General features: G+C 39.3%; 1 protein-coding gene and 1 pseudogene across 2 annotated transcripts in view; both read left to right on the top strand.

The window, feature by feature from the left end:
* The window catches only part of PTPRR (protein tyrosine phosphatase receptor type R), a 248,135-nt gene that overhangs the window by 110,188 nt on the left and 111,288 nt on the right, over positions 1–26,659 (top strand). The window contains exon 3 of the mRNA XM_080660473.1: positions 23,839–23,952. Coding sequence (XP_080516599.1) covers positions 23,839–23,952 — 114 coding nt within the window. The remainder of the gene's footprint in view (positions 1–23,838; positions 23,953–26,659) is intronic.
* LOC308243317 (ubiquitin-conjugating enzyme E2 D4-like) lies at positions 1,690–12,219 on the top strand (annotated as a pseudogene). The gene is made up of 2 exons: positions 1,690–1,754; positions 11,734–12,219. The product of its transcript is annotated as a ubiquitin-conjugating enzyme E2 D4-like (transcript).

Consider the following 26,659-nt stretch of genomic DNA (forward strand, 5'->3'; position numbering starts at 1 on the left):
CCTCTGCAGCTTCATTTATAATTGCCCAAATTTGAAAGTAACCAACATATCCTTCAATAAGTGAGTGGCTAAATAAATTTTGGTTCATCCAGACAATGGAATATGATTAAATGCTAAAAAAAAAAAAAAAACAAAAAAAACTATTAAGCCACAAAAAGACATGGAAGAAACTTAAATTCATATTATTAAGCGAAAGAAGCCAATCTGGAAAAGCTACATTCTTCGTGATTCCAACTATATAACACCCTGAAAAGGCTAAACTTTAGAGACAGTAAAAAGATCATTGAAGGATGAATAGATGGAGCACAGTGGATTTTGAGAGAAGTGAAAATATTCTATGATATTATAATGATAGACATATGTCATTATATTTATCCAAACCCATAGAATGTACAACCCCAAGAGTAAACCCTAATGTAAACTATGGACTTTAGGTGGTTATAATGTGTCAGTATAGATTCATTCATCAATTATAACAAATATACCACTTTGGTGGGAGATATTGATAATGGGGGAGGCTATGCATGTGTGGAGACAAGAGGTATGTAGGAAATCTCTGTATCTTCCACTCAATTTTTCTGTGAACCTAAAATTGTTCTAAAAAATACTGACCTTGATAGAGGTTAAGTACCTAGCCCAAAGTCATCTAGCTATTAAATGGAAGAGCTATACTTCGGACCCAGACCATCTGACTCTGAATTGTTGCACTTAACTGGTGTACTATACTGAACTGGAGATAATGCTCAAATGTTCATGAATGGTGTTAATTCTGAAATCACTGCAGTTATTTTTCTCTGAGATATGTGGTTGAAACCAGTCATTTCTCAAGAACAGTAACTTCATTCTCTGTAACTGTCAACTGGTATCATTTCCCTGAGATACACAGTGATTTTATATTTTAAAGATCTATAACATTTTATTCAAAAGCCATTATTCACAATTATTTTAATGTCTTTGTACCACTTTACAGATCTGAACATATTATAGGGTTATAAAGTATACATTATTGCATTATGTATGCCAAGTATACATCTTTGCATTATGTTTATTTCACCTAATATTAAATTATGCAACTATTTTATTCATTCATTCAAAAGATATATATTGAGCTTCTGCCATAAGTCAAGCATTGTCTTAGACTCTGGATCATCAGTAAGCAAAATAGCCAATATCCCTGCTATCTTGAATAAACCTTCTAGTAGGGAGAAGAGTATATCAATGATGAAAAGTAAAGCAGTGTGAGGAGGCAGGCAGTGACAGGAAAGGTGATATTTTAAAATAGTCTGATTAAGGAAGGTGCCTCTGAGAAGACAGTGTTTGAGTAGAGAGACTGAGTGAAAAGAAGATGTGAGCCCTGCAGATGTCTCAGGGAGAGGGTTCCTAACAGTGAGACAGTAAATATGAAGGCCCTGAGGGCAGAGGGAACCTGCTGTGTTTGAAGAGCAGCAAGGACCAGAATGGATGGAGTAAAAGAAGGGGAAGAGTGGTAGAAGCTGGTGACTAGGGGAGAGGTGTGGGGAGGGAAAATGCTGTTAGGGAGATCAAGTGGGACCTCTGGAGGGTTTTTAGGAGAGTGCTGATGTGATCTAATTTATGGTTTAAAAACTACGCTGGCTTTGTGCAGAAAGTAAACTATAAGAGGCAGGGTGAAAGAAAGGAGAGCAATTAGGAGGCTGTTACCATAGCCCCATGACGGGAGTTGGGGCGATAATGGTGGAGGTGGTGAGAAGTGCTCTTCTGAATATTGTTCAAGGGTAGAGCTGACTGGATTTACCAGTTGTGGGCATGAGAGAAGAAAAGGAGGCAAAATTTTTCCTGTTTTTTTTTTTTTTTCACCTGAGCCACATGGAAGTTTGAAGTTATAGAGAAGAAGAAAACTGAAGGGGGTGGAAGTGGGTAGGATAGGAATCAAGAGTTGAGTGTAGACAAGATCAAATTAGTCATCTAAGTGGGACTGTCAAGCATGCAAATGGATATGCAAGTCTTGAGTTCTGAGAGTGAGATGCTGATTAATTTGACACTACAGTTCAGAAAAGTAGAAGAGAAGAGGATTGAGCATGAGCCTCCCTATGAAGAGGGGTCAGGAAGATGAAGAGAAATAAGCACAGGGAAGTGGAACAGGAGTGGTCCATGAGTGGAAAGCAAAACTAAGAAAGCATGGCATCCTGCAAGCTGGGGGAGGAAAGAATATCGGGGAGAGATACCCTTTTCAGTCACCTCCCCGTGATGTACCATAATTTACTTACCTTTTCTACACTGGTGTTCATTTAAGTTGCTTCTGATTTTTAACTATAATGTTGTAAAGAAAATCTTTGCATCTATTTTTTTTTAATTCATTGCTATTGTTTCATTAAGATAAATTTCCAGGTGGGAATTACTGGGTCAAAGATCATGAAAATTTTTAAGATTCTTGACAGTACTCCATTGCTTTAAAAAAAATCAATTTACCAGGACACTAGTAATGCATAAATGATTAAGTTATACTGCAGCTTTGCTAGAGTTATGACATATATCTTGAGACCATAGTTCATGAAATATGGGAAGTATTTCCACTACTCTTATTCTAATAGACTATTAGCTCCTTAAAGACAGAGGTCATGTTTAATTACCTTCATTCCCTCCTATTTTTTCAGAGCACATACTTTACTAACCATAATAATTACAGCAATCATTTATCTGAAATCCCACTTTATTAAATCACTGAGGCCCAGTGCACGAATTTTGTGTACTGGGGCGGGCGGGGGTGTCCTTCAGCCCAGCCTGCACCTTCTCCAATCTGGGACCCCTCAGGAAATGTCCTACTGCCAATTTAGGCTCAATCCGCAGGGATTGGGCCTAAACTGGCAGTCGGACATCCCTCTCACAATCCGGGAATGCTGGCTCCTAACTGCTTGCCTGCCTGTCTGCCTGATTGCCCCTAACCCGCTTCTGCCTGCCAGCCTGATCACCCCCTAATTGCTCCCCTGCCTGCCTGATTGACACCTAACTGCTCCTCTACCAGCCCAATCTCCCCCAACTGCCCTCCCCTGCCAGCCCGATCTTGTGACAACATGGGGGTGGCCATCTGTGGTGGCCATCTTGTGATGATGTGGGGGCAGCCATCTCGTGATGATGTGGGGGAGGCCATCTCGTGATGACGTGGGGGTGGCCATCTTGTGATAATATGGGGACAGCCATCTTGTGGCAGCCAACTTGTGATGATGTGGGAGCAGCCATCTTGTGATGATGTGGGGGCAGCCATCTTGTGACAACGTTGGGGTGGCCATCTTGTGGCAGCCATCTTGTGATGACATGGGGGCGACCATCTTGTGACAATGTGGGGCAGCCACCTTGTGAGGGCGTGAGGGTCAATTTGCATATTACCTCTTTATTATATAGGATAATGTTGTGCCTATGCTGTAGTGGGGAGGATCATCAATTATGGCATAAAACCAACTTATATTTGAATCTCAGATTCATTCCTTGGGCTTTGCTTAAAATACTTTCATTTCCCATCAGTGAAAAGATGAATCCTATCTCTGCTTTCTAAATCTTGGTGAGGGTTGAAGTATCTGTTAAATCCCTAATACAGAGTAGGAACATTTTGGAGGAAATAGTGGAACTTTTATAACTTTATATTTATCATAAAATACCTTGTGAATATATAATTTTTTAAGACAGAAAGAAAAAAATCCCTCATGAAACATACCTTGTCTACAGCCCATGTAGTTCTCATCTTACAGTTTTGCTAATTACCATGAAAATAAATCCCCATGAATTTCAATTCTAGTAAACTGTCGAAACAGCAAGCACCTTGGGTACCTCTTGGGAGCACATAGACTGCTACAGTAGACCTGGGATCAGCAGTGTCTCTAGAAATAGTACCAGGCAGTTACCCCCAGGTGACTAAATGAGGCTTCGTCTCAGCACTCGAGCTTAGAAAGCTTTATGATTAGCCCAGCTTGCTATGGTGAGGAAATAATACAAAGGACAGTACAAATGGAAGTCAAACTCATCACAACATCCTGTCAATTTCCAAACAGGTAAGAGAAAATCTTTTATGACATAAACAGTGCGAGGTTAGGAGACTGATGTCTGCATCTGTTCATGTGCACATATAAAGTGAGTCAGCCGAGAATCGTCGTGATATCTAGGGAAATAGCCTCGAAGTATGAAGTTAAAAGAAAATGCCATGCAATTAATTCGAAATCTCTAAACCGTAAAGAGCCTACCAGAAGTTTCTCGTAAAATTTATATCCATCCTAAAGAGAATAGAATTACAAATATATCCACTTGGACAGAACTGAAAATTTTCATAAAACATAGTGGGTGGAACAGTTATCTTCTTTGTTTTGTTTGATCTACTTCCTGTACTGACATTGGGGAAAAGATGGCCACTTGCATTTGTGATAACTAGGAAGGGAAAGGAGAGGTTACGGAGGACTAAGTCACTCAATCTAGACATTATTTTGGTAACAACATCATGGGGAGCCTGCCTTTGCATTCAGACTTCACTAAAAGACTAGTCAGTATCTTCCATTGTAATCGGATGTGGGGGACCATGAATGAAAGCTGATGACATGAGACATCCCTGAACTAATTCCCAGCCAGGGACTTCAGCTTTGTTGTTTTCCACCAGTAAACCAAGAACCTTCTTATGGAAGCTTGCTGTCCTCATAAGCACTGTGGCTCTCATTAAGAATTATACATGAATTCATTAGTTAATTTGTATGGAAAGTGCTATCCTCGGGTGAAAACCCTCACAAAACGTTTAGTTCACTTAAGTTTGTTTCAAAAAATATGTATTGGTTTCCCTCTGTGTTCTAGGCATTGTGTGAAGTCATGAGCAATACAAAGATTAAAAATAAGAAGTTAGTTTGTGTGTTAAAAATAATAACGTGGTTCTGGTGTTGGTACAAAGTTAAAGGTAATTCTGATTTAATCTGTGGTTGCAGATGATGAATAACAAAGTCAAAAAGAGTGCATCTGGTGTTTTCATCCATCTTAATAATAAAATTGGGTTAACTTCCTGTCTGATTCAATATTGCAGAAAACAGTAATCAAGATGGCCCAAATATATCATTTGATTCAAGAAGTCAATCTCTATTTGCCATAAAATATAGGGCTGTCAGACTTTTTTTTAGCATGTTTGTAGTGTGAAACATGAGCAAATAATAATCCCAGATGATACTTTGGCAGTAATTTCAAAGTGGGATTTTAGGGTTTAACAGCAAAATTTTAGACTAAAGTGAAATAAAAGTTTTCAGTGATGTTCTTTTCATGCCCAGTGGGTATATCCTTTGTAATAGGAAGAGTCTTAAGAAAGATGTGGCTTGTCAATTTTGTTCACCCAAATATCTTTCTGTACAGCTTCCACAGTCTTATATTTATTTGTTTAAATTGGGAGCGTGAATTACTAATTTGACAATTGATGCTGGATTATGTTGTACGAAATTAGCCATTTCTATAGTGAGCTGTAGCAGGAGGAATTAGCTATATGCAGTCTCCGTTGTTTTTCTGATCAATCCATGTACTTCTATCTAACAATCTAATAGTTAGATCAGAGATCTAGCAATCCTAATACCATGGCGCCAGTCATGATCAAAGAAAAGCAAGAGTATACTGGGAGGGTTGGGAAGTAATAACAGGATGGAATTGGCACAGTCACGCTGTGCATTAAAGCTATGCTGCAGACAACATTACTCAGAGTCTTTTCAGGAAATGAGATGGTTCTCGGGGTGCTAATCACTAAAATAGCACATTGTGGAAAATTGTATGCTTATTATTTTGCCATCTCCTGCAGATGAATAAAACCACAAGAACACTGACAAAGACTTAGTCCACATTCTGTCTTTATTCCCTTTTAATTACGCAGAAAATTGTTAATTCCCACTACAATAGAAAAGTCAAGATTCCCAAGAAGAAAAGTTGAAAGGACACTAAATCATAGAGTTTTTATTTTCACCTCAAAAACACATGCCAATAGACTCATTTCATTTTATCATGTTTCTTGGAGAACTGGGCAGTTCACCAGAAGAGTGGAACGCAGAATCCTATTACAGCCATCGAAGTGAAACATAATCTACTTCATGGAGAGAATCAAAATAAAGTAAATTTATAACATCCTTCCGTGGAGTGTTAGACTCCAAACCACCCTTGTGATAGACTGCTTCACAACCTGTGGTCTCCCTGCTGCCCCACAGCTCAGGTGTTTGCATGTAGAATTGAAATTCCTGAAAGAATATATTCCTGTTGATTGAGTATAAGTACATAAAACTAAAAGGGAGCCATCTCCTTTTTTTATCCACATCTGGGGCCTGTGAGGATAGTTAATTTCTTCATTTTTTAAGTGGAATTTACATATTGATGGCTTGGGACAATATCCGTTTCTGACCAGAAAGCTAAGTGCTTGGGGAGTTGAAGGGTCATGACTTTACCCTTGGACATCTGTTTCCAAGCCTCCCTAAATGCCACTGAGGTTAGTTTGGTTATAGTTCTTACTGGATAGGCAGTCAGATGTCTCCTTTGTCCTTTCAGGAAAACTGCATGAATGGAGTGGTTAGGGCTGTGATGATTAGAGTTTGTTATCTTGATCAGGCTGGATGGAAAAACCTGAATTTGTCTGACCTCATTTTTTCAGGCAGCATTCGCCCAAGCGTTGGGCTTTGTCCATGCAGGGTTTCTGCCAGGCCCCAATTCCTGCCTTTTTTGACTCAGGCTTTGGGCTGCTGTGTTCTGCCTCCAGCATGAAAAATGCTGGAGGAAAGGGAGGGGGAGGAATAATTGATGGGAGACTGACAGACAACACAGGAAAAAGAATAACAGGGAAGAAATAACAGTACAAGGCGGAAAACATAATCAGGGGAGATGAATGTGGAAATTTCTGTTGACTTGAACATATAATAAGGAGACTTGAAAACTCTGTGAAAAGCAAGTAACTTGCTATTATATTTGTTTACTGTACCCAGGATAATATCTGTTTGTGGTTGAATCATGATTTTTTTTTCTCCTGTCTCTGAAAAACTTTGTATTAAACCTCTATTTTCTTCTACTTTATCCATAGGACATGTTTGTTTCATTAAAAAAATGTTTTTACAGGTATACATGGACACAAAAGCATATAGTATAAGAATGGTAGCATCATAACAGCATATAGAGTGTTATTTTACAACTTATGGAAGCCTCATCTCCTCCAGTGATTTTGTACCCAGAAAAGTCAAGACCTTCACCATTCCATGATCCTAAGGAGGGGGCTTAGTCCAAATTATATAGAATTTAAAGTGTATAAAAGTTCTTTATTTAATTGCTAAATATTAGGAGTCTTAAAAGACAAAAGAGGCAGTGTTTTACAAAAAAAAATGTTATTAGGGGTTATGAAAGGTAATGCTAATTAAGAGGTAACATTAAAATAGAGATGAGAAATTAATGAAATGAAGAAAACTAGGTTATAACAAGTTTTTTAAATGAGTAGGATCTAACTCACTAAATTTAACTCTGTTTCAATCTTCATATTTAATGTGTAGTCATAGAAGGAAAAAAGGTAAAAGACAATGAATATGAATTTAATTCAATATCTAAAGAGTCCTCTGTAGTGTGTGAGATTTGGATTCACCCAGCCGTGGTGTGAAGGGCACGGCGGGGAGTAAATGGCAGCAGAGGCTCTGAAATCAAAGAACATGCTTAAAATGTGTCATTTTGATCTCAAGCCTCAAATGTATGTTCTCTCCAAAAAGTATATCACTTCAGCAAAACCAAATTGTTCTAAGCATTGCCTTTTTCACTGACCTAGATTTCCTGATGGTTTGGGGCTGAAACTCCTTGATAGGTGTGACAGTCAGTGAGAGAAAGCACTGGAGGCTCAATCAGGCCACTCTTAGTGTCTCGATGTTGTTACCGTTCTAGCAAATACGTAAAAGGGCCTTCATTTAATCAGCAAAATAGCTACTCAGTCTCCTTTGGTACTGAACATACAGAGAAGTAGGTCATTTCATTAATTGTTTTTGACATTGATATAGAGTGAATTCACATCTATAAGCAAAGTTGAGGGAGGACTTTTTATCTCCCCATTTGAGCAGTTTTATGTCTAATAAGTCATGTGATCCTCAGAAGCCCCATGAAAGGGATGCAGTTATCATCCCCATTGGACAAATGAAGAAACTGCGGCTCAGAGAGAGTTAACCATTTGACCAAATCCACTCAGCCCAGGATGAAATCCAAGTCTTTCTTACTCACTAACCCAGGCTCTTGACTATTGCAGTATAGTATGGCAAAGTTTTCTTACTTGGTATTTGCTTACCTACTTGCAACTTCCAAACACACAAACACAGTTATTTTATGTTGTATTCGGTCTCCCTAGCAGTTAGAAAACAGAGCTGGCAAAAACTTTTAAATGTGTGAGTTCAAAAAAATAAATAAAAATAAATAAAATGTGTGCGTTCATAATTAATGAAGCTCCTGAAAATCTGTCTCCCCTATTCACAAGGTTGTACCTTTCCAAACAAGAAATTTAAATAACTTTTCCTAATCACTACCAATATTCATTCAGCTTCCTTATGAGTTATTTTAATTGATTGGCTGATCAATTGATTTAGCGGTTCATAACCACCACAGAGCAAGGATATGAAATAACTCTTGAAGTTGCAATTGTTTTCAAAATGTCTCCAAACATTATTCTGACCAAACTTCTAATATTGTTATTGTATGTGTTAAAAGGGATAGCTTATAACAGTGAAGGGGTCTTAAGAAGAAAGATTGTCATCTGGAGTGCTACTGTTATATTATAAAGGTCAAAATTCTTGCTCCATTTTTCTATTTACCATCTTATCTTCTTTTGTTCTCAGTAAAAATTAGTCTTGGTATTCTTCATTATGCACTCACTTCTTAACTCCCTAAAAGCCTCAATATACACAATGACATCCTAATTTTAGCTTATGAATATCAATTGTGCTAACCCTTAAAAACTCATTAAATAACCCATAGGCAGTAAAAGAAAGGCTATGGAATTGTACATCATGGGCCCATATTGGTATCAAATGAACTTGCACTTTCAAGTGAGGTCTGAGGACTCAGTCTCCCAGTGGACTGAGGACCACATTTGGAGAATTACTACTCGAAGGCCACCAATTATTTCTCATCGACACATCCAACAGCCTTTTCTTGGTCTGCATTTTTCTTAACCTTCAGCAGCATCTGGCAATGTTGGCAAACCTCTTCTGACAATTATACTCCTGACTTCCATACAACCACATATCTAGATTCTCCTCTGACCCTTCTACCTCTGTAGATAGTCATGCCAAAATCAAGGCCAACTAACAAGAAAAGTTTTCAGCCGTTTTGCCTTTTGAGCTGAAATGAGGGGAGTGTAATGTCTGGCTTTGTGGTGTCCTGTGCTGGTGTTTGAGCAGGCCAAGAAGTAGGGTTCGTCTCCTCCCTGCCTGGAAAGACAGAGGAAGCAGACCTGTGGGGATAAAATGTCAGCTTCATTGCTGAGAGAGCTGCTGGAGATGTGACTTAGGAGCATTACAAATGACTCCCAAGATTGCCTCTCCTTTAGCGGATGTACCCACCAGTCACAGGAACACTGGTCAACTGTGAGCTCCCATGTAAGACAGAGCCTTTACTGCCCACTCTACTCCTGCAAAGGCAGATTATATGCTTTTCCCAGGCAGGCAGACCCCAAAAGGAAGCACAGCGTTACTCCTGCCCTAGTTTGTCATTCCAAAAGCACCAGTTATACTAGTCACTTCTCCTATCCCGGGGAGAGTGAGAAGGGGAAGAATCCAAGAATATTTCTACATTGGAGCTGCCATCACACAGAACAAACAAATAGTTTTCTCCTAACATTATGGAAAGAGGAAAGCCATAAGTATATGATCATGATAGCATCACATTAGAATGGATAATTATTTGTATAAAGTATATATTTAATATATATATATGTGTGCGTGTGTGTGTGTGTACATTATATCACCTATGTATTAGAAAATAGCTAACACTATAACCTCCACAATGTTATCTCAGGGTGATGGGATAAACTATTATAAATAATATTTATTTCTGTTTTCTAAATCTTTTATCATGAGCATATTTAATTTTTAGAAAGATTAATTTTTAAACTCTCAAATTAGTTATAACATACAGACACTAATACTGATTAAGTTTGAGTTCAATTTGAAATCAATATAGCACACTACTGCCCTGGTTTTGCTCAGTGGTTAGAGCACTGGGCCGCCCACTGAAGGGTCTCTGGTTTGATTCTCCATCAAGTGCAAATACCTCGGTTGTAGATTCGATCCCCAGTCCCCCAGCCCCGATCAGGGGATCTGTGAGAGGCAACCAATCGATGTGTCTCTCACATTGATGTTTCTCTCTCCCTCTCTCTCTCTGTATCTCTCTCTCTCTCTCTCCCCTCCCTCCCTTCTACATTCTCTAAAAAAAAAAAAAAATCAATGGAAAAAGTTTCCTCAAATGAGGATTAACATCAACTATATATATGTATAAAAATATTTTTTAAAACATATATGGCATACTACTCAGAAAACTAATATTGCTTTCACCAATTAGAAGCAGATTTCAAAAACCTAAGATAAAATAAATGGATTTTTTTTCCTCTCCTGAATGGTGTAGTAAAGTATCAGAGACATATTAATTATAAATCAAACACTAATTATGTTAAATCAATGTTGTGTGGTGTTTTTTTTAATGGTTAGAACTTTCAGGTAAACCATTTAATTATCTCAAGAGCAGAACCTTGCTTTTTCTGTGCCTACCATGGAACTCACTCATACCCTCCCACTTAGCAACTACACAGGGCTGATTATGAAGGTTCATGTATTCCTTCATTTCACAAAGATGTATTAAATACCTACTGCATGCCAGGTACTGTTCCAGGCCCAGGGGCTACACACCAACAAAGTCCCACATCGATGGGGCCACATTTTAGTAAAGGGGGATATACAGCAAACAAATCAATAAGAAACTGTCACATATTAATAAATGCTGTAAGGAAAATAAGGATATATTAAGAGTAAGAGAAAATAACTACATAAAAAAAGTGTTGCCTGGCCGATGTGCTCAGTGGATAAAGCATTGTCCTATGTACCTGGAGGTCATGGTTCGATTCCCGGTCAGGGCACATGCCTGGGTTCCAGGCTCCATCTCCACTGTGGGGCATGCAGGAGGCAGCTGATCCATGTTTCTCTCTCATTGATGTTTCTATCTCTTTCTTTCTCCCTTCCTCTCTCTAAAAATCAATAAAAACATATTTTAAAAAATAAAAAAGTGTTTAGAGAGAAAGACAAGGGATATACTTGAAGATGTATCCTTGAGCTAAGTGAAATAAGCCAGTCAATGAAAGAAAAATACCACATGATCTCACTCATTTGTGGATAATAAAAAACATTATAAACTGATGAACAAAAAGATAGATACTGAGGCAGTAAGGCATCAAACAGACTGTCAAATTACAGCGGGAAAGTTAGGGAGAGGTGGGGAAAATAAGAGATCAACCGAAGGACTTATATGCATGCATATAAGAGTAACCAATGGATGCAAAACATTGGGGGGGTGAGGGCATGTATGGGAGTGGGGTGGGGGGGGCAATGGTAAGATATGTACACATATAATACCTTAATAAAAATATATATAAAAGAAAAAAATAAATAAATACTCACCATGAAAAAAAAAGATGAACCAAAAATAGTTAGAAAAAAATGATTCAAATGTATAATAGGAAAAAATATTTCTTAAATAAAGCATCTGGAATCTGGCCCCCAGCAGCCCGGCCCCCAGCAGCGGGGAAAGGACGGCTCTGAAGCAGATCAAGAAGGAATTGAGTGACCTGCAGAGGGATCCTCCTGCCCAGTGGTCCGCCAGACCTGAGGGAGATGACTGGTTCTGCTGGCAGGCCACCATCACCGGCCCGAATGACAGTCCTTACCCAGGAGGCATTTTCTTCCTGAACATCCGCTTTCCCACAGGTTATCCGTTCACACCCCCAAAGGTTGCTTTCCCGACCAAAATTTACCACCCCAACATCCACAGCAACGGCAGCATCTGTCTCAACGTCCTGCAGTCCACTGATCTCCATCACTGAAGCGTCTGAAGTGCTCGTATCCACTGTCCCTGCTCTGCGAGCCCAACCCTGAGGACCCTCTGGTGCCAGAGGTAGCTCACGCCTACAAGGCCAGCCGAGAGAAGGACAAACTGGCGAGAGGGTGGACACAGACATTCGCTATGTGAGTGCCTTGGAGGCTGCACAGGGGACACTGCTCAAGAGAAGCGGAGCCCCTGGCTGAGCCTCCCATAGGGCGTCATCTCTTCCATGAGCGAATGAGGGTCCCACCCTCTCCAGCCGCAGCATATTGATGCCACTCAGTCCGCATGGCTTTGACGCCGTCCCATCCTGATGCCAAAGCAGTAGTCACCGTTAGATCTGCAGCCTCCTCACTACACTGGAATCGGTCCCTCCACCCGACTCGCTGCTGGACTTGTGGGGGACAGTGTGCTGTCACCTCCCCTACCCTGCCTCACTCATGGTGGCACCACACAGCCTGGCCCTCACCGTCTGGGACTCAGTGCCAACCTGGGCGTCCAGGGCAGAGCGGGCAGGCTTTCCTCACATCCTGTCTGCTATAAACCATATCCCAAGGAGTCTCAGCTCATCCCAGGAGGCTCCAGGGAATTGGGAAGTGTCCCCACACCAAGAAGCAGAGAACAATGTTGGGATAGAAAGGACAGCGCACCCAGAAGATGACTGTCTTTTCAGAAGCAAGACCTGGAGAGATGGGGCTTTTGCCTTTCCATGGGAAGAGGTTTTTCACCACCTCCCTCCCTCCACAGAGCCTATACTAAATCCAGTGTGTGCCACCCACAGACCAGAGCACAGGAGCAGGGAGAGACTTTTAAATGTAAATAAAATATAATTCACGCATAACCCTAAAGAGAGAGAGAGAGAGAGAGAGAGAGAGAGAGACTCTGAAATCTGTGGACTTTAAGGCCACACCAGGTTGCATGAACTATCAACCCAAAGAAATATACAAGAGAAGTTTAACTTTAAAGATAAACATTTCAGTGAGATTACAGGCAAAAAAGAAAGTTATCTTCAAGACAGACTAGCCTCAGGCTAGAGTATTTTTCATAGCAACTTTCAATGCCACAAGGCATCGGAATAATAGCAGAATTCAAAGATAAAAAATAACGATTGAATCAAGAATTCAATATCCGGCCAAAATGTTATTTATTGTCAAAGGCACCATAAATGCATTCTCAAACATATAACACCTCAGAAAATATAGCACTCCTGAGCCCTACTTGAGAAAAAACTTTTTGATAATGAAATTCAGCTAAATAAGAGATGTGTCAAAATAAAGGATTTGGAAATGGTGACATCCTTCAAAAAAAGAAAGAAAGAAAAAAGACTGATCATGAGCACTGGATCCATTTGAACATATACTGTATAACTAACACTTACCGAACTTGAGAAATTATAATCAAAGAAATCATTCATCAGTATAAATGATGCTAGCACAACCCCAATGTCTTAGTGACGTAATTTAAGAAAAGTTTACTTTTAACTCATGTCACTGTTTAAGGAGGGGTGGGCAGGGTCTCTCCTTTAGGCAGTGCTGCAGGGTCTCAGGCGTCTTTCTTTGTGTGGCTCTGTCATTTTTCACAGAGTCGTGGGGTCACCCGGGAACCAGCCAGCCTGCAGGCAGAGGAAAGAGAGAAAGAGTAGACAAGGCACCTTCTTTAACTGCCTCGACTGAAAATGTCATTTTACTTTTGCTTGCATTCATTGATGAGAAATATTAGATGGCTCCACCTAGATATAAACAGGCTGCGTTTCCAGGAGGAGACAATATTTTGGTGAGTGGTCTCAGAATATAATGTTAATGTAAAACATAACAATAGAAAAATAATATAATTATTAAAACTGGGAACTGATGATGAGTCAGAATAGGTGGGAAGAGATGTATATTTTCTCGTTTTTCATAGTAGGTAGGAAGTTAAAAACTTTCTAAAGTTTATAAATTAAGAAATAACCATTTTAAAATATTAACATATAATATTTAATATTATAAATATAGACACTGGAAGAAAAAATGTAGAACAACAATAAGGACAAAAGACCATACAGCAAAAGATAGAAAACTAAAAAAGGAAAAACACAAATAAGATAACATAAAGTAATACAATTTATATTACTTAAGGTAATAAAAGTGAATGGGATAAGCTAACCTATTAAAAATAAGGAAGGCTGGCCAGTGTGGCTCAATGGTTGAGAGTTGACCCAAGTGGTCACTGGTTCAATTCCCGGTCAGGGCACATGCCTGGGTTCAATCCCGAATAGAGGGTGTGCAGAAGGCAGAGAGAGAGAAATGCTTCTATCTCTCTATCCCTTTTTCTTCCTCTCTGTAAAAATCAATAAAAGCATATTTTTTGAAAAGCAAGGAATTATTCAATAAGAATTAAAACATGATATTTGACAATAGTATATATATTATAAATATAGAACTATATCCCAGATATGTTAATAAGTGGGAAAAGCGGGAAGTGGAACAATTCGTATAGTTTGATCCTATTGTATTTAATAGTAATATACATGATGTATAATATGCACATATTATTTGTATATAACATATACACAGACAACATCTGGAAACATCCACAAGAAATAGCTGTGCTATTTCTGGGGATTGGAATGAAGGGTTAGAAGAGGACAAGTATACTTTCACTTTTTAACTATATCTTCCTATATCTTAAATTTTTTGAAATAAGTATGAAGTTTCTATCACAAAAATTTAGACCAAGTTAACTGAAGTGTAATTCAGAGTGCTATTAGAGAACTGAAAAATGCAAGCACAGGAGGGGCCGGGAAGCCATGGAAGGCTGACAGGGTGGTCTTTGAGCTGAGTCTCCAAGAAGGAAGGTGCCCATCCCGTGACCTCCAGGTGCACTGACACCACTTGAAAAGGACGTGGCATGTTGAATACATCTTGGGAGCAACCCAAGTAGAATGTGCATGGTGGAAGGGCTGGGAGGTAAGACTGGAGGGAACCACGGAGTTAGAATCTTTCATTAGAAAATGAGATTTCCTCAAAGTATTTGAAGCAAAGGAGTGACTTGATTGGGCTAGCATTTTGCACAGATTACGATGGTGTTCATTTGGCGAATGAGTTAAAGACCGCAGTCCAGATAAACATGGTGTTGGCCTAAGATGGTGGAAATATAGATGATGAGAAGATGGATTCACATTCAAGAGATATTTTGGCAGAACTTGATAATTAATGGGATGTCATGATGGTGGGGTGACACAGAAGGAAAAGAAAGTCAAGTCAACAGGACTTCCAAATATGGTACTTCCGGGGCAAAGTGGGGGGATATGGAGGATATCTGTAATGCTGTCAACAGTAAAAGTCAGAGTAGAATAAAATATAGAAATTAGAAGTAAATTTGTGGATGAGGAGAGGGAAAATGTAAGCTCAGTTTGGTAATACTGGGTTTGCAGTATGGAACATTCAGGTAGCGGGAAGCAGGTATAAGACTCTGGAAAAGGTGGGGATGTGCAATATGGAAATAAAAATCACTAGTTTGTAAGTAATAGCAGAGGACAATGCAGAGAATTATAAGAAGGGACTGAGTGATGGTATAAATGCCTCCCATGAGTCAGGGTTTTCTTCAAGGTTCAAAGACATAGACAGAGAAACTTTTGCTTTTATTCCTGGAGTTCACTTGCCAATCTAACTGCTTACCAAGAATGGAGTCGGAGATTCCAGGTCGCAAAGAAGACACAATAAGGTTATCGAGAGGTGGGTGGAATCCTCCCGACAGGCTTTGGTCCTGAAGGAACCTGAGTTATTTTTTGTCTGTTGGGAATTGAGACTGGACTTCTCTCAGGGGCTTTGAGGCCATTTCTTTAGGAAGAGAGATGGCCATTTGGCCTTCCTCCCCAAAACTGGGCCCCTGGATGTGGCCGGACACTTCCTCAGGATAACCAGGTGGCAGTCCGGGCTGTCTAATAACATCAAGAAGGAGCTAACATTCAGAAACCTACCCCACCCCCAGGCAAAAATAATTCAGCCTTCCTTTCAAAACAAATAGCTGAAAGCCAACCACATATTTAGAACTTAAGCATGCTGGTACCTAAATTCAAATGCTACATCTTAATCAGTTGCATCAGATTGATTTATAGCTAAGACTCATAGGCTTCCCCTACTTTAGTGGACAGTCTGGTGACCAAGAAAGTCTTATTGCAAAGTGGCACTTACCTTGTTATGGGGAGCAGTAAGGAGGGAAAGGACCAAGGAAGGCCCCAGGTAAAAGGAATTGACTCAGGAACCTCATAACAAGGCAGAGGCCCAAACAATTTAAATAGAGATGGAGTTTTAAATCTTTATTATGTTGTTTAATTTTTTCCTGTACGTTCATATATTTGTAATATCAGTAAAAAAACACTCAATTGTTCTTGGATAGTAACTACATTATTTACTACTGTTAAGTGGCTTAGCATTTGCCTTGAGAAAGAGAATTTTAATCTCTTTGAACTTAATGAAATTTTTGTGTTAAGTCAGTGATCGGCAAACTCATTAGTCAACAGAGCCAAATATCAACAGTACAACGTTTTAAATTTCTTTGGAGAGCCAAATTTTTTAAACTTAAATTTCTTCTAACGCCGCTTCTTCAAAATAGACTCGCCCAGGCCGTGGTATTTTGTGGAAGAGCCACACTCAAGAGGCCAAAGAGCCGCATGTGGCTTGCGAGCCGCAGTTTGCCGACCACGGTGTTAAGTGATAGAAATAACCGAATGTGTTGACTATTCAGACTATGTATCGTTCACTGTTGTTTGGTAACTGTTGATATTGCCATGGAACTTTATATTCTATCTCAGTTGTTACAACTTCACATCACAGGAGGAGGAGAAGCTGCGAATTTCTCCAGAAGCATATATCCTCTGACTACAGCAACCCGTATACTTTTATTTTCTCTGAAATAAAATTCTCTTTGTCTAGAGTCCTTTCTCTCTATTTTTTAATAGCACTCATGTAAAATGTCTGGCACTTATTAGGCCCTCGAACATATATTTTCCTGTCTGTATTATATTTTATCATCATTATTTTATGGGGAACAATCAGAAATACCTTCATTGTGGAGTCAATCCAGCTTTTCACAGGCAAACAGAACTGAGGCAAATTATTCAAATGTTTTGATGCAATAAACCAGACAATTGTGGTTTAAACTAACTGCTTCACCTTATTTATTCACTTTAGTTAGGCAACCTAAATTTCTGTTTCAAATGAACAGCTTTTATTTTTTTTCAAACAGTTTCCTTTCTTTTCCTTTGTAAATTCTAATCTTGAGTTCTCATTTCACTTCCATTTACCATGCACTCCGAGGAACTTAGACTTGAATGCTGTTTCCACAGTAACAAGCCTCCGGATGATCATGGTCCTGGGAATTGAGTTCTCAAGTGTGTACACAAGCCCTTGACTCTCAATACCCAGCACAGACCATCGGCTCCAAATTTTGCCCGTGGGGATCAGGGACAGTCCCTGCCTGCTCACCCTGCCTGGCAAACACTGCTGGGGAGCCAGAAGTCCATGGTTCCTCAGCAGGGTTTGTGTGAACTAAGGAACCCATCTTTGCCTTGCACAAGAAGGAGAGTAAACCATCTCAAGTACAATGTCCCATATCTATTGCAGCTTCTGCAACCTTGCGGAGCTGAAAGTCAGCTGTTGGATAAAAGGAGCTTCTGTTTCTCAGAGCTACCAGGTGGACTGAATTTTTCTAATATCTTGGGTTTTCCAGGTGGATACATAAAGCATGCTTAAACGCATAGTGTTTTTCTCATCACTGCATTTCCAAATCCTACTTATCCTTCAGAGTCGAGCTCTTCTTATTTTCTGTATTAAATTATGTTGTTATTGGGAACACCTTTAGACTATAGAAAAGTACAAAAATACAGATAATAGTATAGCAAACAATTGTGTACTATTAGATAGTTTGTATATATATATATATATATATATATTTAAATTTATTTCAGAGAGGAAGGGAGAGGGATAGAGAGATGGAAACATCAATGATGAGAGAGAATCATTGATTGGCTGCCTCCTGCACGCCCCCCACTGGGGATTGAGCCCGCAACCTGGGCATCGAGCCCTTGACCGGAATCGAACCCAGGACTCTTCAATCTGTAGGCCGTCGCTCTATCCACTGAGCCAAAGCAGCTAGGGCTATTAGTTTGTATTTAATAGAAAATGTATTACTGGTAGCATTGCTTTTGAAGTAGCTTTTCTACCGATTCCCAACAGGATTCTTTCCCTTCTCTCCAGAAGCAAAATGTATCTCTTAGTTGGGCTGTTAGGTGGAGTTTGTGAATGGTGTGCCCTTTTCTGGAACGCAGATTTTTCCAGGAAGTCCAGTTTCAGCTCTAACATGACCAAACCCTGTGACCCCTTCCCCATGAGAAGATCCTATGGTACAGGGCCCTCTGGAGCTTCAATGGGTCCATCATGTCTACTGTGACCACTAGTCCTCTTTTGACCTCCCCAGTTCCCTCTGATTCTTGTAGCATTGAGCATTTGGTCCAGTTTCCAATCACTTATTTTGTACCAACTTTATGGATAGAAAATGTATTGTTTCCTAAGAAGACAATAAAATCTTGAAGCACTATCATTCTCCTTTTAGATCTAACTGGGAGAAAGCCCTTGTACTAGAGTAGTTTACACTTGTAAGCGAATCTCCCCATCAGAGAAGTGTACCACATAGAAGTGTGCCTAATTTTATAGAATAAATGATGCTGCAGCCATCCAACAGTTATTGATAACCTATTATGATCCAGTTTATGAATTAAACACTATAAATATATAATAAATGCATAAGGATTTATAACTGCATTATTAAAAAATCAAAAGTAAGCAAGGAGCTATTACAACTGATACTACAAAAATATCAAGGATTATAAGAGACTACTAGGAACAATTATATGTCAACAAATTGGACAACCTATAAGTAATGGATAAATTCCTAGGAACATACAATTTACCAAAAGTGAATTATGGCCCTGACCCGTTTGGCTCAATGGATAGAGCGTTGGCCTGCGGACTTAAGGGTCCCAGGTTCGATTCCAGTCAAGGGCATGTACCTGGGTTGCAGGCACATCCCCAGTGGGAGGTGTGCAGGAGGCAGCTGGTCAATGTTTCTCTCTCATCGATGTTTCTAACTATCTATCCTCTCCCTTTCCTCTCTGTAAGAAATCAATATAATATATTTTTTTAAAAAGTGAATTATGAAGAAATAGAAAATCTGACCAGATTGTTTAATAATAAGGAGTTTGAATCAATAATCAAAAACTTCCTAATAAACAAAGTCCGGGACCAGATGGCTTCCTTGGTGAATTCTACCAAACATTCAAAAACAGAGTTATACCAATCTTTTTCAAATTCTTACAAAAAATAGAAGAGTAGGGAACTTTTCTAAACTCACTTTATGAAGCCAGCATTACCCTGATATGAAAACCAGACAAGGATGTCACCAGAAAAGAAAATTACAGGTCTCTGTAACGATGAACATAGATGCAAAAATCCTCAACAAAATATTAGCAAACTAAATTCAACAATAGGTTAAAAGGATGTTATACCATCCCTGGTCAGTTGTTCAGTTGGTTGGAGCATTGTCCCATACACCAAAAGGTTGCAGGTTCAATTCCTAGTCAGGGCACATACCTAGGTTGGGGGTTTAATCCCAGGTCAGGAAGTTTACGGGAGGCAACCAATTGATGTTTTCTTATCTCTCTATCCCTCCCTCTACCACTTCCTCTCTCTCTAAAAATTAATAAAAATATATGCTCAGCTGAGGATAATAAAAAAAGATGTTATACCATGATCAAGTGGGATTTATTACAGAGTTGCAAAGATGGTTCAACATCTGCAAATCAGTCAATGTTATATACCAGATTAACAAAATTAAGGATAAAAATCATATGTCATATCAATAAATGTAGAAAAAGAATTTGACAAAATTCAACATCTATTTATGAAAAACTCAACAAAGAGGGTTTAGAGGGAACATACCTCAGCATAATAAAGGTCATATATGACAAGTCCACAGCTAAAATCATATTCAACTAGAGGCCCAGTGTATGAAGTTCATGAGGTCCCAAGGCCTGGCTGGTGATCAGACCCAATCAGGTTCCCCACCTTCCCGCCTCCTCCTTCCCTCGCCACCCACGCGCCACCACACGGTTCCCTGCCTCCCTGCCTTTCCGCCTCCTCCCTCCTCCTTCCTTCACTGACACCCTGTGGTTCCCCACCTTCCCCCCTCCTTCTTCCTGCATCCACTGCCATCCACCCCCAGTTCCCTGTCCCAGCCCACGCCCAGCCCTGATCAGGCGATCGGGGCCTGCCAGCCTGGGGGAGGGGCCAACCACCACCGAGGCAGGTGGGCAGCAGGCCAATTGGGGCCTGCCAGCTGGGGGAAGGACAGGAGGAGGAAACCAGGAGGTTGGCCGCCAGCTCAAGGAGGGTCCCAGCCCGCCTAGGAAAGAGACCGCGTCTGCTGCCACCCACCCCTGGCTCCCCGTCCAGCCCCGGGGCCCAACCACAATTGGGGTCTACTGTCCAGGGGGACCAGGAAGTTGGCCGGTAGGCCCCATGGGCAATTGGGGCCTGCGGGCTGGGGGCAGCTCTGTGTTGATCATCTGCCCCCTGGTGGTCAGTTGTTCCAGTCATTCTGGACATTCCGTCATAATGGCCGCTTAAGCTTTTATATATATAGATGATGAAAAGCTGAGAAAGCTCTTCTAAGATCAGGAACAAGGTTAGGATGCTCACTCTCACTACCTTTATTCAACGTGATAATGGAAGTCCTAGCCAGATCAATTAGGCAAGAAAAAAATAAAAAATAAACGGCATCTAAATTGGATAAAAAGTAAAACTGTCACTATTTGAAGATTACATGATATTATATATAGAAAACGCTAAAGACTCTATCAAAAAACTGTTAAAATTAATAAATTAATTCAATAATATTGTAGATTACAAAATCAATACAAAAAAAAACCTGTTGCATTTTTATACACTAATAATGAACTGTAAGAAAGTGAAATTAAGAAAAAATTCCATTTATAATTTCATTTAAAAAAATAAAATGCCAAGGAATAAATTTAACCAAAGAGGTGACCGACATGGATGCTGAAAACTACAAGACAGAAGTGAAGACATTTAAGAAGATGCACACAAAAAATGGAAGATATTTTGTTCTCAGGTGCTGGAAAAATTAACATTGTTAAAATTTTCATACTACCTAAAGCAATGTACAGATTCAATGCAATCTTATCAAACTTCCAATGTCATTTTTCACAGAAATAAAATAAAAAATCCTAAAAGTTATAAGGAGCCACAAAGGACACTGGATAGCCAAAGCAATGTTGATAAAGAAGAACAATATGGGAGGTATCACACTCCCTAATTTCATATTCTGTTACAAAGCTATAGTAATTAAAACAGCATGGTTTTGGCATAAAAACAGACACATAGCTTAATGGAAAAGAATGGAGAGTCCAGAAATAAACCCACAAATAATTTATGGCAAAGGAGCCAAGAATATACAATGGGGAAAGGACAGTCTCTTCAATAAATAGTGTTGGGAAAACTGGACAGCCACATACAAAAACATGAATTGGGACCATTATCTTATACCATATGCAAAAGTTAACTGAAAAATGGATTAAAGACTAGAACATAAGACCTGAAAGCAAAAAACTCTTAGAAGAAAACATGTGGTAAACCCCTGACATAGGCCTTGGCAATTATATTTTTAATTTGACACCAAAAGTTAAAGCAAAACAAAAGTAAAAATAAACAAGTGGGACTACATCAAACTAAAAATATTCTACATAGCAAGGCAAGCAATTGACAGAATAAAAAAGGCAACCTACTTGAATGGGAGAAAATATTTGCAAATTGTATATCTGATAAGAGGTTAATATCCAAGATTCAAAGAACTCATACACTCAGTAACAAAACAAAACAAACAAAAAAAAATCCAATTTAAAAATGGGCAGGAGATATAAATAGACATTTTTCTAAAGATGGCCAACTGGTACATGAAAAGATGATCAACATTATTAATCATAAGGGAAATGCAAATCAAAATCACAATGGGATATCACCTAACACATGTTAGAATGGCTATTATAAAAAAAGATAAGAAATAACAAGTGTTGGTGAAGATGTGGAGAAAAGGAAACCCTTGAGCACTCTTGGTAGGAAAGTAAGTTGGAGTAGCCACTAAAGGAAAACAGTATGGTGATTCCTCAAAATTTTAAAAATAGAACCAGCATATGATCCAGCAATTCCACCTCTGGGTATTTATCTGACGAAAATGAAAAAACTAAATTGGAAAGGTATATGCACCCCATGTTCATTGCAACATTGCTTACAACTGCCAAGATATGAAAACAACCTAAGAGTTCATTGATGGATTAATGTATAAAGAATTTGTGATATCTCTATCTATCTATAGCTACATCTACATCTACATCTACATCTACATCTACATATAATGGAATAATATTCAGTCACAAAAAAATGAATGAAACCTTGACATTTGCTCCAATGTGGATGGACCTCAAGGGCATTCATTATGCTAGGTCAGTGGTCGGCAAACTCATTAGTCAACAAAGCGGCAAACCGCGGCTCACGAGCCGCAGTTTGCCGACCACTGTGCTAGGTGAAATAAGTCTAGACAGACAAAGACAAATATTAAATGATCTCTCTTTTATGTGAAGTATAAAATATAAAGCTCATTGATACAGGCAAAATGGGATAGAGGATGGAAGAAAGATGAAGGGGGTAAAAATAAAATCTTATCAAATATTTATGTACTAGAGGCCCAATGCATGAAATTCGTGCAATAGTAGGCCTTCCTTTCCCCAGCTTCTGGCACCAGCTTCTCTGTGGCACCCGGGACTCAGGCTTCCCTCACAGCCCTGGCTTCGTCTGGAAGGATGTCCGGTCTAATTAGCATATTACGCTTTTATTATTATAGATTAAATGCATAAAGATTTGTCTTCCCCATCTTATGTGATATCTCAAATGATTAAGATGCATTTTAAAAATAATAATTTATGGTTTAAGTGTATGAATGGCACCCATGACTTAAATGAAGGCTATTATTATTAATTTTACAACTTGTTTGTATTTTTTAGGAATTTTTAAATGTTTAGTTATCTTTTTCCAAAACAACTTAAAAATTAAGAGTGTTTGCCCAAACAACTGAATAAGAATTGTTTACGTTAGGCCAAATCATCAGTACCATTGGTTTCTTTACCAGAGTTTGTAAATGTGTTATTGCACCTCATTCTTTGCCTTGCATTGGCATCCAATCATAGCTAGTATATAGAGAAACTGCCAAGTCTGGTGTTATGGGACTTACACAGCATCTTCCTGCCTGTGACTGTGTGTGAACACAAATTAAAGCTGTCCTTCAGCTTGGATTGCTGAAATACACTTGGCCCCATACTCCATTCTGTAATCTGGAATTGAAATCAAGCTAACTAAACAAACATACATTTTAGTGAAATTCTTTATGAATTGTTCATGCATATGCCTTATTGATTGTAACTAGACAAATTGCATCATTATTATTAACTAGACAGTGCACCATCTTTTTAACTGACACCATTTACAATTTCACATAAAACATCCCTACAATGTTATCTCCATTAAAAATGCAACAAAGCACCATGAGTGTAAATTTATCAAAGTCACAGAAATTGTTCCGGTCAGTCGTCAGTCAGGAACTGAATATCCTGAACCAAACATTTAACTATAATTTGAATTTCTTTTTTCCCCCCAGACACTGCAAATGGATGTCAACAAGCTGAACATAACCCTGCTCCGGATATTCCGCCAGGGAGTGGCGGCCGCGTTAGGACTCTTACCCCAGCAAGTGCACATCAATCGCCTCATTGTAAGATGCCTCCATTTCACGTTCCCAGACACAGGCTTTGATCTTTCTTGAAGGTCTCAATAATAAAGAACAATAATTTGAAACACCTATGCTGTAGTGTTATGGCCCCTGAGCCAAATCTAGCATACCAATGGTTTTGGTAAAGAAAGTTTTATTGCAATAAGCCACAGTCATTTGTTTACATATTGACTATGGCTACTTTCACGTTACAGTGACAGAGCTGAGTCATTCTAACAGATTGTTGGGCTAAATCAAAGGTTAAAATACTTGCTCTCTGGCCTTTTACAGAAAAAGTGTATTAACCCTCTCATAGTTCAAGGCTAGTACCCTGGTAGGTATGAATAGAGCGGCCCAACATACTAGTCTCACCAACCTGACATTACACCCAAAACATTCTTCCTAAAAGTTAAACCTTCTGCATCAGTGAAAGCATTGTCTCCATGAGGCAGCTATGAAAACTCCTTCAAGGATAGCAATAGGATGAAGGATACTGAATGCACAGAGGATTTTGGTTAAAAATAAAGGAAAACCAATCCTTGAGGACAGCACTCCAAATGGAATGCAAGAATAGATGGTTCTGAAAAGCCTAGAGAAAACTTGGATAGGTATGTGGGTGGGAATGAGGCAAACCCAAAGGGTTTTATGAATAGAGCCCACTTTAGACCCATCTATCAATCAATCACCCACATCCTTCCTTCCCCGCTTTACTCAGTGTTTGGGAACCTTGATGTCATCCAACCGCTTGTTCCCATCTGCACCTGAAGGCGGGCATGAGCAAAGGCAGAGAAAGGCAAATTCAAAGCGGATGACTTTCTCTTTGTAAAAAGCTAATTACCTAAGGTTCCTGCAAAAAGGGACTTGGGAATCATCTTACAGTTTTACAATTGTTCTTAATTTCCACTGCAGTGGGAACTCAAGCCAGGACCGCACAGTCCCCTGGCCTTAAATTCTGATTCTCCTGCTGGAGCTCAGCTTTCTATCGAATCAACATCCTATTTCCAGCTATGGAGAAGAATTTGCTTTTTACGTGGGTTTCGGGATTTTGTTTCTTTTCATTGTTATGTGTGTGTGGAGGAGTGAGTTGTTTCATTCCCCATAATGACTTTATTCTCTAAGTCAACTATTTTCTGGGATCAAATAAGCTTAAAAACCGAAGTTTTTAGCTCAGTACCATAAAAGAGGAAATACAGTATTTCTTAGTGCCCTAAAAGAGGGAAATGGGTTTTATATCCAAAGTGTCTTATTTAAATGAGATGTCGAGATGTAGGTACTATAGATGACTTAGCTCTTTGCAGGGGTAGAAAGGGATTTGCCACACCCAGGCAGGAACACGCATATCCCTGGAGAATGTTAGTGGCATTTATTACACCTGTTCCTAGGAGCAGTTTTTATAATGGGTAGAGTTATGATGATACCCCAGGCAGCAGAGCATGGTGATGAAGAGCATGTACTTAGGAGACATAACCGTACCCCATTTCCAGCTTGGCTGTATGACTGTATAACTGTATGACTGTAGGCAACCTACTTACATGTCTTCAATTGCAAAATGGAGAGAACTATAACACCTTTGTCCTGGAGGGGTTTTAAGCATTAAATGAGATAACAGATTTAAGGTACATAAGAGTGTTCCAGGCAAAAAACAAGTGCTCTATTCTCGCTACTGTTGTTATTAGGTCACAAACTATTTAAATTATTATAGACACATTTGACATCAGTATTATGCCATACTTAGTCATTGTCTGTTGTTCCCTGCAAACACGGAAATGTGTTTTGTTTTCTGGATTGCTAGTAGTATTTTATACTTGGGTGAACTTCTGGTAAATGGCATTAAAAGAAAATTTTCTAACATGAGAGAACTCCATGTCAAAAAGAAAAGACTAGCAATAATTCCTCCCATAAGTATGTGATATATATAACTTTTAAAGAGACTCTGATAGATTTCCGTGGTGTGTTTATTTTGTATGTGTCCCACCTGCCATTTATGGTAGGGAAAAAAACCCTTCTCTCTGCATTTCATACTAATAGGAAAGTATCCTGCATTTCTACCCAAGGGATAGACTTTAAAAGTGTGACGTTTGAGGTGAAGAACAGAATCAGGGAAGCAACTTCAAAGCTCATGCAGCGTCACCTTCCTTAGTGATTCCAGCCTTCCAGTAATACAAGTTACAAGGAAAAAATGGAGTAGCAATGTCTAATAACTGTACTATTGCATTAGGTTTTATTTAATTCGCTTGATTTTATAATGCTTCTTTAAACACAATTACTCAGGGAACATCTGAACAGTATATTTGAAAACAAACAAAATAGAGAGACTCACAAATAGAGAGCAGTCTGACAGCTCTGGGATGGGCATGGGGAGGCAGGGGGCATGGAGGGATTGAACAACAAAGGAAAAACAGAAAGATAGGACTCATGGACATGGACAATGGTGTGGTGAGTGTGCGGGGGTGGGGAAGGTGGGTGGAGGTGGAGGTGGAGGTGGAGGAGGGCTAGAGGGCATAAATAGTGGTGGTGGGGGGAATACCAGCATCCAATGAAATTTAAAATTACAAATATTGAGATGTCAATTACTTGAAAGAAGGCCATTTGAAGACTTTGGGCTCTGGGCCGGTATTCTTAAGTGTACCAGAGAATAACTAATAAATGTAATCTCCAAGATGCCTTTTAAGATTCCAGGGTTCCAATTTTCTGTGGTGTTTCTAGAGGA

The sequence above is a fragment of the Plecotus auritus genome (assembly GCF_963455305.1).
Source record: "Plecotus auritus genome assembly, chromosome: 3".
Classification (NCBI taxonomy): domain Eukaryota; kingdom Metazoa; phylum Chordata; class Mammalia; order Chiroptera; family Vespertilionidae; genus Plecotus; species Plecotus auritus.